This window comes from Calidris pugnax, unplaced genomic scaffold (assembly GCF_001431845.1).
Source record: "Calidris pugnax isolate Ruff unplaced genomic scaffold, ASM143184v1 scaffold24, whole genome shotgun sequence".
Classification (NCBI taxonomy): domain Eukaryota; kingdom Metazoa; phylum Chordata; class Aves; order Charadriiformes; family Scolopacidae; genus Calidris; species Calidris pugnax.
In genome coordinates, this window is record NW_015090922.1 from 21,098,568 (window position 1) to 21,111,517 (window position 12,950).

Consider the following 12,950-nt stretch of genomic DNA (forward strand, 5'->3'; position numbering starts at 1 on the left):
TGCACAGCAGCTCCCTTGCAGCTACATATGAGAATGGCTCCTCTGAGCTTCCAGCTCAAGTGAAACAAACGGGTAGAGCAAAAGACCTGACATGAGAAGCCCTGTGCTCCATTTTCAGCTCTGTCACTAGAACGGCATGACAGAGGGTAAGGCATTCGATGCCTCTGTGTGTCAGTCTGCCCCAGATCTCACCAGCCGATGAAGTCTGTTGATGACACAGAGCTGGGATATGCAGTTAAGACAGAGGAGTGGTAGGACACTGTACAGGAGGAAACCAAACTTGATAGAGAGTAGAAAAACAGAAATGGGATCAAAGGTGTGGAGCACAAAGTGCGAGATGGTGGCCTTGGGGACCAGATCACAGAATCTTCTCCTACGAGAAGCTGAGGGCAACTTGTTAGGAGATGATGTACAAGGCAAGAACTCCAGAGAACAGAACTCTAACTCAAGTTAAAGGACAATAGCTGAGATGGTGGCGAGATGGTTCCTACGAGAAGCTGAGGGCAACTTGTTAGGAGATGATGTACAAGGCAAGAACTCCAGAGAACAGAACTCTAACTCAAGTTAAAGGACAATAGCACAGCAATAGTCAACAAAATTATTAAGCTAGAAATGAGAAGAGATGTGAGGTCTCTGGTGGTCTTCTAGCAAGGGTAGCTGAGACACATATTCTACATGAGCATCTTTCAAAAAGTGGTGCTTCATCAGTTTATGAAAATCAAATTCCAGTACTATGATCCTAAGTTGTCTAACTTATGAACAGTTTTAGCTCCAGACTTTCAAACTAGTTATGAAAGGGGAACTGTTTATTGCCTATAGTAAGATAAATGTTCTCAAGGATTACTTTGTTTGTACATTTGACTATGGCAATGGTTTCAGTGTTACCTGTGTGTTTAAAACAGTAGCAAAATATCATGTGCCAATGGACGAGTAACATAAAATGGAACTAACCAGTCCAGTTTAAGTGCCTACAAAGCACAAATATTTGACAACACCTAGAAATCATAGAAAGTTTATTTGATCTAGTATAATATTTCAAAAGTAGTAACCTACCTGATGCCTTATTAGTTAAACACAAACAGGGGTTACACTTAAATACAGAAGCTTTATCTTAGTAGCATGCCTTCATGATTTTAGTCATTTTAAGGTACTCACTTACCTACTTTTACTCGCTTTCACAGGTCTCGTTTTCCATTAGTTTTTCAGAAGCAATTGTAAAGTCATTTCTTGACTCCATTAACATTATTTTTCCTGTTATTTTTCAAACTAAATTACATGATTTCTTTTCCAGACCTTACACAGTATTTCTGTCTAGAGCTCTTTTTCCAGGTGTGACTATATTTCAGTATGTATACAGAAGTCAAGGAAATATTGCTACACAGATTTTATTTTAATTATGAGCACAAGGTCACAAGCTGAACTTTGTTATACTTTAAAATACACATTTCAACTAACTGCCAAGACACTCAGCTGTTACGGAAAGGCATCTCAAGCACTAAAAAGGAAGATCTTAACTTTCATCTACTACCATCTTTGAAATGTAGTCTCTGTATCGAACAGTATTTGTTTCCGGATCCAGAGCAGCAGACAGCATGTCCTCCATTTCTTCCTGAGTAAAGGGCTCACCTGAAAGACAGCAGAGAATAACACTCTTCAGGGCTGGCAAATTACACCCCTTTTCCCTTGCAAGGATCTCCTTTTGGTCCTCACACAGAGGAGAAAGGACCGATACTAAAGCTCTGATTCTTTCACTTTTGCCAACATAAGTCCTGCACACCAAGTGAGCCACTCTAAGGGAAAGGAGACAGAGGGCCTGGGTCTTCTGATCTCCTTCTAGCTCACAGACTCAAAACCAGCTTGTTCCTCTCTGCCACAGAGATTTCGAAACAACAGCTTTTGTCAGAGTGAATTCTTCTAATGTGCACATTGAAATGGTTGTCTCTTATTTGGCTATCCTTTCACTTGTAGTTACATCATGAAAGGCTTCTCTTTTTTCTCTTTTAAGAGCTCCAAGGCTGCCGATGGACCACTGCATCCCTCTTTGAGAACAAGGTGCCCATCTGAGGATAGGTCTTGCGCAAAGCCTGCACTTCAGTTTATACTTGAGGTAGGCATGAGTCAGGCATGCAAGAAAAGCAGGCTCTTCAAGGGATATTGAGGATTACATGATATACAAGTTAAATCTGGTCTTTGAATCTCTTTGTATGCATATGGCACTAGAATTAAGATCAAGATAATGTAGGAAAGAATGAGCACTGGAACTACCTGAAACATCTGGAAATCTAAACTATAATTTTACGGGAGGACAGAAAAAAGTCACATCCTTAGGAAGCACAGAGATGTGCACAGAATCATAAGATATCCACACAAGATTGAATTATGACTCTTAATAATAATAATGATAATCTCTATCTGATAATGTTTGCAAGCAGGCACATAAATGTTCTTTCCCTGCATTATTCACCAGTGAAGTGTTCTAGTCTGCAGCCATTCATCACAGCAACAGTATTGTTTGAAGACAATGTACCTACTCCTGCAAGTTTTGACATATACAATGAGGACCTCAAGGTGCCATATATATATATATGTAAAGTTTATTTACTTAAATATTGATATTACAAAAGTCATGTTACCTTCTTCAGTCAAGTATTTGACCAGGTCCTCTTTAGTAATGTATCCACATTTATTCTCATCCAAAGCCTTTAAAGAAAAAGAATAAAACCTGTGGCTTTAACCGTATTGAACCAAGAACCAGCAACTTCTTTCCAGCAATTAGATACTTGAATATTTAGTTACAGACCTCAAATGCATGTAGAAGAACATCTTCTGGAATAGGCCGGTAGCTGAAACCATTGAATCAGAGAAGTTAAGTCACTGTTTGCCAGGCTGCTCTACTATTCTGAAAGAATGAGTACTAAAGGAAAGGGGATACTTATTTTCTATAAGAATTTACTAAGTTTGTCTATCAAACATTTAATTCCAGCTTTACTTTTTGGAACTGTCCATATCTTTAGCTTTTATGTCTTTTATTGTACTCCTGTTTAATTTTCCCTGTGCTAAGCAGCCAGGTGAATGGTATCTGCGTGTCTGGGCTGGCTGAGTGGGTTAGTAGGAATCAATAATAGCTGAATCACCCCACGTAGCCAACGCAGTGAACAGAAGATGGCCAAACCAACAAAACAAAGTTTTGTCCAGGTATGCTGGTAGCTAGGCAACAGATCATCTAGTGGGACTAGAACAGTCTAATGAGCTGACCATCAGCAAAGGTGGCTGGTAGCTATAAAAGGAAAGGTCTGTCACTAACAATTTCAGAGAAACAGGAGAAGTGGGCATGTGTGTGTGTGCATACGTGCGCCTGATTTCAGAATCACAGACTCGTTTAGGTTGGAAAAGACCTTTAAAATCATCAAGTCCAACCATTAACCTAGCACTGCCAAGTTCACTACTAAACCATGTCCAAAGAGCTGGAAAGGAAACCCTGTGCAGCAATGGAGACCTTTCATATCCCAGCAGACTCTCACCAACCCCCAACAATACTAAAGAGAAGACGTTGAAGCCAAAGAGGTTCTAACTGCTTGATTGTTTCGTCCAGACCCGCCTCAGTCTTTTACTATCTAAAAATCAAATATGCTGAGAAGAGGCCTTGTTTTCTGTGATCCAAATCTCATGTGCCCTTGGATAAGTGAACTATGGACATAGTGCCCCAAAAGATAAAGTGGGTCTTGACAAGCCTGCACTAGCCTGGGGAAAATGTGTGGGTTTGGTTTTGTGTGTGTGTTTGCCTGGAGAGGGTGGGGAGGAGAAGAAGAGAGCCCAGAGCAGCACAGTATAATTTTGTGAAAGGCTGAACATCAGTGTGGAGCCAGAAATGTGCCAGGAAGGCCAGAGAAAACAAAGATGCAGGAACCTGGAAACTGAAGGCACCCGCACCGGCAGACTGTGACCCAGACACTGCTGGCTGGTCCGTGTCCAGGCACGGTCACAAATACTCTCAAATTCAGCCCCAAGGTGGACCCTGCTGCCTCTGGATGCTGCGAGACAGTTCTGGGAAATCCCACAACTGTTTCATCTATAGAACATCTTCCTACCAAAGGCCCTCCCTCTGTGTGCAAAATAACTTCTCAGTATTAGTCAAGGCTGAGTCTACCAACACTCTTGGCTACCATCTTTAAAAAGAAAGATAAATTCTTTCTAAGTAATCTCGCTTTTAGTGCAAAATATCAAAATAGCACAAGTTCCTGTGCACATGAAAAGATTTCTATGTACCTTTGAACAATGAAATGCGGTTTTGTTCTAGACTTTTGGATCGGCAGTCTTTTAGAGTTCCAGTTGTGTACGTTCAACTATACCTGGCAGTCACTTTGAGACATGAATATGAAGCTGATTTATGCTATTTATTAAAAATACACAGTAAGAGACTGTGCTTCTCAGTAACTGTAACTCATATGTTCAGAGAAAGTAATGGTTATGACCTTAATTTGCATACAAAATATTTCAGAGATGCACAAAACGTGTTGAACAGCAAGTTAATTCTCATTTGGATTAAAAATACAAAAGCTACCATTATCACAATTCATGATTATATCTTGGTATTATTTATATCATCTGTACAACATAATTCTATGTAGATAAAGTAATTTTGAAACAAAAGTTATCAAGCTAATGTAAACTGAGTTTAAATAACAAAAAAAAATCTGTACTCCTTCCAGTTACATAAAATTACAGTAGATATATTTATTCAGAATTAGCCCTGTCAATGTGGAATGAACTACAGACACAGAAAATCCACTTTCCATTACCTTCTGTCGAGTAGTACTTTTGTCATCACTGGAAGAAATTTTTCCAGATGAATGTATCCGGTTGGTTCTTCTTCTTCGACCTAAAAATAAAACTTAAGTGTGGCAGGTTATATGACTCATTAACAAAATAATATGAAAACCAGAAAATTGGGGTGGTTCCTGCATTAAAATTACAGAGTTAGACTTCGAATATTTATATCAGGATTTTAATATCACATGGCACCATAACATCTGAGTGAAATGCTTGTGATCAAATAGAAAGAAATTCGAGGAAGAAATAATATCCCAGGCAAAACACAGCCCTGCTATTATAGACATTTTCAACAACTCACTATTGCCCTCTTGTGCTTAGAAACCATTCATACAGAGGAACTGGATGCCTAGTAACCCATTTTATCTCCCACAATAACCCAGCAGAGGTTTAAACATTCAGACTGCATTCATGCTAGTAGACCTGGAACATTCCATAGCAGTGTAACGTGACCACCCATAAAAACAAACCATTAGCACGTTCCCTGGCATGGTTTTGGCCTGTGCCACCTAACGGTCCCCACAGCAGTTACCAGGCCTGGTCTGGACCTTCTCCACCAGGCTGCTCTGTGCAGGCACTTCACATAAAACATTCACCAGGGTAGGCATGAGCTGCTCTGTGCCAGCTGGCTTCAACACCCAAGGATGTTTCTGGGCATATTTAATGTGCTAGTTTGGACATAGCCCCAGTCTAGTACACCTCAAGGATGGAATTTGTTGCCTCCACATGTTTCATAGCCAGAGAGAGTCGTCAGGGGAAGGACCAGAAGCACGCAGACTGAGTCAGGGCAGCCTGAAACAGTCATAAGGCAGCCCATAAAATGCTACACACAGAAAAGCTTCCTTTTGCCTCCCAAATAAATTACCAGATTAGTCCCAAAACATCAGGGACTTCTAGCAGTATTCTCACTGCATTCCAATACTTCCGCAGGAGATGAGCAACTGCTCCCTATCAGCCTTGTGCCCCCCTTCCCTGAAAATTTCGAGTTTTACTCCCCAAAGGTGTCCTCTTAATGGAGCTGGCCTGTTTCTGTCTGTGTTGAAACTGGATGCGCGCCTTGTGGTCTCACGTGGCAGCAGCGACACCTTGCTACGCTCTCCACAGACACAGCTCAGATTGAAAGAAGACTCAAATAGACACCTGATTTGAAATCTCCTAACTGAGCCAGGAAAAGGTGAAGTAAGAAATCGTCCTCTTGGGAGCTGGGTCAGAGCTGGGGGTGATGCCTGATACATCCAGTTGCTTAAATGGAGAGCTGCAACTGCTGCTGCATGCTCTTTTCCAGTGCTCTTGTCGAGTTTCGGTTGCTAAAAGCAGGCAGCCACCATCTCTTGCTGCTTTAGAGTCCAAATTGGCTTGAAAAAGCACTCCTTTGCTTCTGTTTGGTGAGCCTAGTGGAAGGGATCTCTAGCAAGAAAATGAAGCTGTTGCATGCTTCATGCTAAATCAAATGGTAACTTTTACCATTACAGAATCATTTGGTTTACATGCTTGCTTGATTGAAAAGATTTAACAAAACAACTTGGCAAAACTTTTTTCCAGTGACAGAACAGTCACACACTGAACTATTCCATGCATCACAAATATTGAGATGTAAAAATGCACAGGATGTTTTAGGGAACATCTGCGCTTCAACTAGTATTAGGTCAGAAGTCCCCAGAGACAGGAAAAGAAATATGGTAGCTATTTATTGGAAATAGATGTGTCTTATATTAAGCATAACAACCAAAAGCAAGGACCCCAAAAATCCATGAAGATGGTAAGATATATAAACGATGTTTAAGAGCTAAAAAACATTAGATCTGCTCATCCAAACAGTTAATGCTCATCCAAGTTTTCATACCAGAAGAACTTGCCAGCGGTGACCACTTCTGAGCTCAGCCTAACAAATACCTATGAATGTGTTAGCCCTCACTGACAAATATCATCCAGATTTGTCTCTTTTTGTTGATGTGCTATCTGTATTTCATCTTCAGAGACCAGTCTGTGGAAGAAATGTGTCCTTCCTGACAACAGTCCTAGTCCTGGGAGGTGATAAGCAACCTCAGTTTCCTTTATCCTGGAAAGAACAGCTTCAATTTCAGTGCCTCTACAGGCCCAGCAGCATCTTGAACTGTTAAAATTAATCCTATTTCTAACATTGGATAGATATGTGAATAAATTAACCTAAGTCAGTAAGCATATTTGTAGGTATATGTATCCTCTTACTCTTCCTCATACTCACTCCTGTTCTACACCTCATTTCCCAGTCATGTTTTCCTTTTTCTGTAATTCCTCCTGTTTTCACAGGGACTGCGACAATAAGAGTATTTGCTTGTTCAAACTCTGTGAGCTTTGCTCTCTCTCTTTCTTTGGGGTACATCCACAGCTCCCATAACAACTGTACTGTAGCACCCACTATGTTTTGTATCTCTACTCTCACAGCCATACTATTATTATTGAGACAGCATTTGGGGGCTTAAGTCACAAAGAAACAAAACTATCTTCCAGAGTTATCCAGGAGATCTGTGCCAGAGCACTGCACTGAAAACTCCAAGCATTGTAGTAACCCTCAGATTAGCTTTCACTGTCTCTAGGACTACCATTTAATCTTAATTTTGTAAGTAGGCCTAAAGATATGGTATCAGCTACAGCATTTAGGACAAGGCAATAAAGGAAACAGCATATGATAATTTTTAGAAATAAAATAATTATATGAATGCTGATTTGGCAGATAGGAATAATTTGAGGACAGCATATGCTAGTTTAGCTACAGTAAGGCTAATAGGAAGATGAGGTGACTGAGAAGCACAAGTAATTAGACACAGAAATTAATCACAGCTTACAATGGGCAAAATTAGTGGAGAAATAGCTTGGCTACAAACTGGCCAACAGAGAAAATTTTTACTTTATCTAGATTAAGATAAAATGATATTACCATAGTCAATGATAATGGTATCTTACATAAATTAAGATATATTTGTGATTAACATAATATATTAAGGGTTCTATGAGACAACAGCGCTCTTCTGGTACTAAACTTATGCCAAGATTTCATTTACAGGAACCACGAAATCTTCTTTGAGATTTAACTTCCAGTTCAGTGATCTTTAATGTTAACCATTACTCTTGAATGTATTCTTTCGTCTTGCAGTATTTATACATTAATTTAATATCCTTATAATCAACAATTGCATACATCTTATACTGTTGTACCTCAAGAATCTTATGCCTCATAGCTGCATTGTATTGTACTTTGTTATGTATTACTTATCTCCAATTTTTCAGTAATGCTGAAAATTGGGAAAAGAAAAAATCCAATCTCTTTGGGAGGGGGAGACAGGCCTTAAACTCTCCTAGTTTCCCTGGACTTGGAGGGGAAGGTGGTCAAAGCATCCTCTTCCTTTTCTCAATTCTGCATCTTGAGTCAGTTGCACTGTTCATTTGCTGCAAACAAACATCTCTGTGGGCCACTAAACATATCATCTATATTAAGCACCATAATTTCTCTTTCCATTTTGTCTTGTTTTTCAGTGGGAGCTGGGACAATCTGGTACTGAGAGTACAGAACCAGAGCAGGCAGATTGCAGTATCACATTAAAAAATCTTTCTCATCTGATGGTTCTTTGCACTTCCTCATCTGAAGCAGCTGCATCATTTTCACAAGACTTAGCACAAGATTTCTCACACTAAATTATGATCTACAAGAGACCAGAAAAGCCTACTGAGGAGAGACTACTAATGCAACCACCCAAATTTTTGTTGGGGACAGGAAGAAAAGAGTAAGAGAGATCAATTCCCAGTATCCTGACATACACATGAAAAAGAGAAAAATCCTTCCCCTACCTCTCAGCCCCAGCTTCTCCCATTCCTTAAGGCAGCATATAATTTGCAAAAAGAATGGGAAATCTTTTTCCCACTTCTTTGTCCCAATTATTAACCAGACCCTGCCAAGGCACCAGCACACCATCCTTTCTATTACAAGCATGAGGTAAGGAGACAAAAATTAGTGTAGGAAAAAACCGTGAAGAAATGTGATTGAAGTTCCTTACCCCTGTGTATCACTGGGAGAATGGTAGGACCACTAGTTCTTGCCAAGTTTTATGTCTGAATTCTGACTTACCGGTCAAGTAATCAAGCAAGAAAAGGTTACTTACCTATGACTGAGAAATCTCAAGATGGGGAGAGACCTCATGAAGGACAAAAAGTTGAGAAGTCTGGCTATAAGACAGCAGTAACAGGACCCAGTGAAAAAAACCAGCAGGTCTTCCCTCTGTGTATTTTTGAAATCTGATGTATAATTTTAACACCTGCTCAAGAACTAATTTTTATTACTTAATAAAGTAACACAGTGTGTGTCCATGGCATGCCCAGAAGAGTGAGACGGTTAGGGTTTGGACATCCTAATCCGACTGAGGTTTAGGACTTACTTTTTCATCAGCCAAAACCAATTTTTACTCCGTTTTCTACAAATGCCCCTCTACCTTGGCATAGTGTCACAGTTACCTTCTGGAGTAAAAGAGAGTCAAAGGCTCCTCATTTTAACCCATCAACTTTGTTACCTCATCAGCTTAAAGGCTTGCTTCAGGGCGACCTGAGAAACTGCCTGCCTGCCTGAATCACTACCATGACACTTCCAACCTGTGGGAAAGGAGCGTAGGTTTCCCACACAGCAAGGCAGAAGGGCCAAACTTGTGCAAGTTTAAGACTGAAAAAAATACAAAAGGTGTAAACATTTACCTTTGCAAGCAGTTCATGTAGTTCTGCCTCAGTTGGGAAGCAACCCAGTGACCGGACAATTGAGCCGATCTCTCTGAAAGAAAGAGATAAAATAGAACATCTCTGTCAGTAAATCTGCAATACAAGAGTGTCTGTGGAGAATCCAGATACCAATTCAGACCTTGCGTACAGGAGTGTGCGTGTACAAGCACACAAGCATGCACAAGCATATACATGTGGACTTTTAAGATGACATCTTGGTAAGCAATGTCTATTTTTACATACATTAAATATTCTGGAGCTTTTTGGAAGAGTATAATTGTTCTTGTGACTTTCACAAAAAATTCTTCACCATTGTGTGGCAGGTATACTGTGTGCAGGTTACTTTTCAACTGCTGTCCTCTAATTGTTAAGCTTTGTTTCACTAAAGACTACATTTATATAGTTAATGAAACACTTGAAAACCTACTGAGATGAAAGGAAACAAATAAAATATATGTTTACATTAAATCTATAAAGATACAAATTCTAACTGCAGTAAAGAACAATTACAAAAGGTCAGGAAGGAGGCAGCCCTGCTATGCCCCTGCTGTGCTCTGAAAGAGTCAAACAGACCAACATAGGGGCTTATCACCACCCTATTTATGCTGCAAATTATATTCATAGCTTGCATTGACTACTGAACCTGGTGCAGTCGTTCTGAGGCTCTAAATAAAATCCTGACCAAACCGGCAATGCCTCAAAAAAGTTTGAGATTAACAAGATCACAGACTAGAGGAAAAAATACTGTAAAGCTGTAAAAGAGAGTACTTTTTTACAGAGATCTGTGGTATGATTGAAAACAAAATAACAGAAGCATCAGCTTGCAATTTTCAGTCCAACTCTTCAACACAGGAATTCAAATGTGAATAAGCACCCACAGTGCTGTGGTTCCCATGAATTAAACCTCTGTGGTTTCTTCATCTGCACCAGTACATTTGATGGAAAAATTAGATTGCCTAATAAAAATGGTATATGCAAGAAGCCTTTTACCTTTGCAAAATTATTTTACAACAGTAGGGCCCCAAACGCAGCACACCAAACACACATAAAATCAGACTTTGTCCTCCTCAGACAGGTCGCAAGGAGCTCCCATTCTGACTGAAAACATGTGAGAAGCACTACAGTAGACAAAAGAGAGGACAAGGCTGGCTGCACAAAAATAGTTACAAAACAAAACCCAGTCCCACACATTCGGTTGTTATGAAACTAAGCCATCTGCTCAAATGACTCAATGAAACCTTGCCCCCGAGACGTGATTGGAAGTTTGGCCATTGACCTCAATGAGGTCAGACATTTAGTCCTATTTTTATGATCCTTGCCCATGCATCCTACTTCTGGTATGGATATACTGTATTTGATGCTTTCACTCCTTGTATTCCCTCATCTTTTTCCAGCTAAAAGATACTTGTAAATATTCTCTGCCTCCCCCAGAGAAACACCCAACCTAAATTACACCTCCCTGCTGTCCCACACTATTTCTACTCTTACAGATTGCCAGGGACGGGAAGGTTGCCATCATCTCCTGCCTCACCTCACACTCAGCAAAACCGCGATGTGACTAAGGTAAGCCAGGCCCTGAAAGACTTTGCAAATTCTGGCTTTGCTGGCTGCTGTTTCTGACAGTCTATGCATGTGCCAGCATGAGGATGTTGTTTGAAGTGTCTGTGGTCAAAGAAGTCATGTCACCTTTGGTAATAACAAGAAGTTTAAAGGACCCAGATAGGAAATTGTATTTTCCTCCCAGCCACTTCCTCTCACTTAGTTCAGCAGCTGTAATTTCTGCTGTGTAGTCTTTAGCCTACAAAAATGATGGTTAAAATGAGTTTATGTTCATACATGTTTGTAACACAGACACAATAAGATTTGGGGCAATAGTTTTCACCCTACATGTAACACTTTTAATGACAAGATTTGCAAAATCATGAAAGCCCTTGACTCAGGGTGTGTTATAAGCGGCATGAAACAATACCGTCTTCCTCAGGCTTGGCTTCTTACTAACTTTTATTTGCATTAAGAGTCATGCAATACCCATGCTGACCTCTCAAGCCAGGGTAATTTTCCATATTCTTCACAGGAATCTGATATTTCAGGCAGCATCATTCATAGGTCTACAATTGTGGCTAAGAATTGTGCTGTACTGCCACCTTCTGATACAAGATAATCAGCCATTAATAATCCCATTATTGTGATACAGCCCTGCAATATGAACCTAGGAATAATTAGACAATAAATTGTTGTTCACTGTCGGTAACTGTATTAGGATAAAAATTAATGTGAAATTGTGCATCTATTATGTTAATTAGACTTCTGAATGTCCCCTCTCGCATGTTATGACTTACTGACTGAATGAATAAAATTTTTTAAAAGTCTATTTGTATCATTTTGTTGTTGTAACATTTTCCCAAGCTCTATATCTATTATATAATAGAGTGAGGAGTGTAGCTCTTTAGCCAGAACTGCAGATGTAAATGACAAATGAATAAGCAACTAGCATGTCACGGTGCAGTGAGGGCTGGGGGCTCCCCAGACCTGGGGGGTAGCAGTGGAAGGGGCTCCCCATGGCTGGTGGCAGGGCAGGACCCAGCAGCCAGGACCTGTCCCACCACCCAGCCCACCTCTGTGAAGTACTCAAAATTTCTCAAATTTAGAGCTACTACTAAGCATGCATTGTTAAAACCATCACACAAATATTTTGCACCTCGCTTGCCTCTGTTTTATAATGTGGAAAAGACGTTTGGAACATTTAAAGATGTTTTCCAATTTGGCTTTGGGAGGAACATCTAATGACAACAATTTCACCAGTTTGTAGTTTTCACTCCTTTGTAGTGTCTATACTCATAATTGATTTATAATTAAAATTTCTGGTGATACTCTTCGGAAAATAGTAATTGGAAATATGACAATTTACTTCAGTAAATTTTAACAATAGCAGCTTATACCAACTTCAGAACCCACTCAATGAGACGTAAACTTATGGTTTATCTATTTTATAACAGAAGTCATATTGTTATGTGTATGGATACTTATGTTAAAACAAAGTTAAAGTAGCACTGTCAAATATCCAAACTTTAAAAATATAAAAATTAAGACTATTTATGAATTTTTAAATGTTACTTCCATTAGCTCTGTATCTTGTAGCCAATTATCCCCTGATCAGTCTAACAGTCCCTGTTTCCACCTTCCACCCAACTTTTTCTTACTCCCTAAGACACATGTTTTGTTTGTATTTCCATAACATTGCATGCTAAAGGTATAGTGCATGCAGTTCTCCCTCCTGACTCCCATCTGTGCATGCCATTCCCCCAGTTCTAGTCATCCTATTTCAAAAAGGAGAAAGCTGAACAAGAAGAAGCACACAAAAAAAAAAAAAAAAAACTGGC

The 12,950-nt window shown here is 39.8% G+C and overlaps 1 protein-coding gene across 1 annotated transcript in view; it reads right to left on the minus strand.

Moving 5' to 3' along the window:
• Positions 1–1,054: 1,054 nt before the first annotated feature.
• The window catches only part of EFCAB2 (EF-hand calcium binding domain 2), a 32,735-nt gene continuing 20,839 nt past the window's right edge, over positions 1,055–12,950 (minus strand). The window contains exons 3-7 of the mRNA XM_014950590.1: positions 9,550–9,622; positions 4,800–4,879; positions 2,801–2,843; positions 2,634–2,700; positions 1,055–1,626 (exon numbers count right to left, since the gene is read on the minus strand). Of these exons, the coding sequence (XP_014806076.1) occupies positions 1,511–1,626; positions 2,634–2,700; positions 2,801–2,843; positions 4,800–4,879; positions 9,550–9,622 (379 nt within the window). The 3' untranslated portion in view covers positions 1,055–1,510. The remainder of the gene's footprint in view (positions 1,627–2,633; positions 2,701–2,800; positions 2,844–4,799; positions 4,880–9,549; positions 9,623–12,950) is intronic.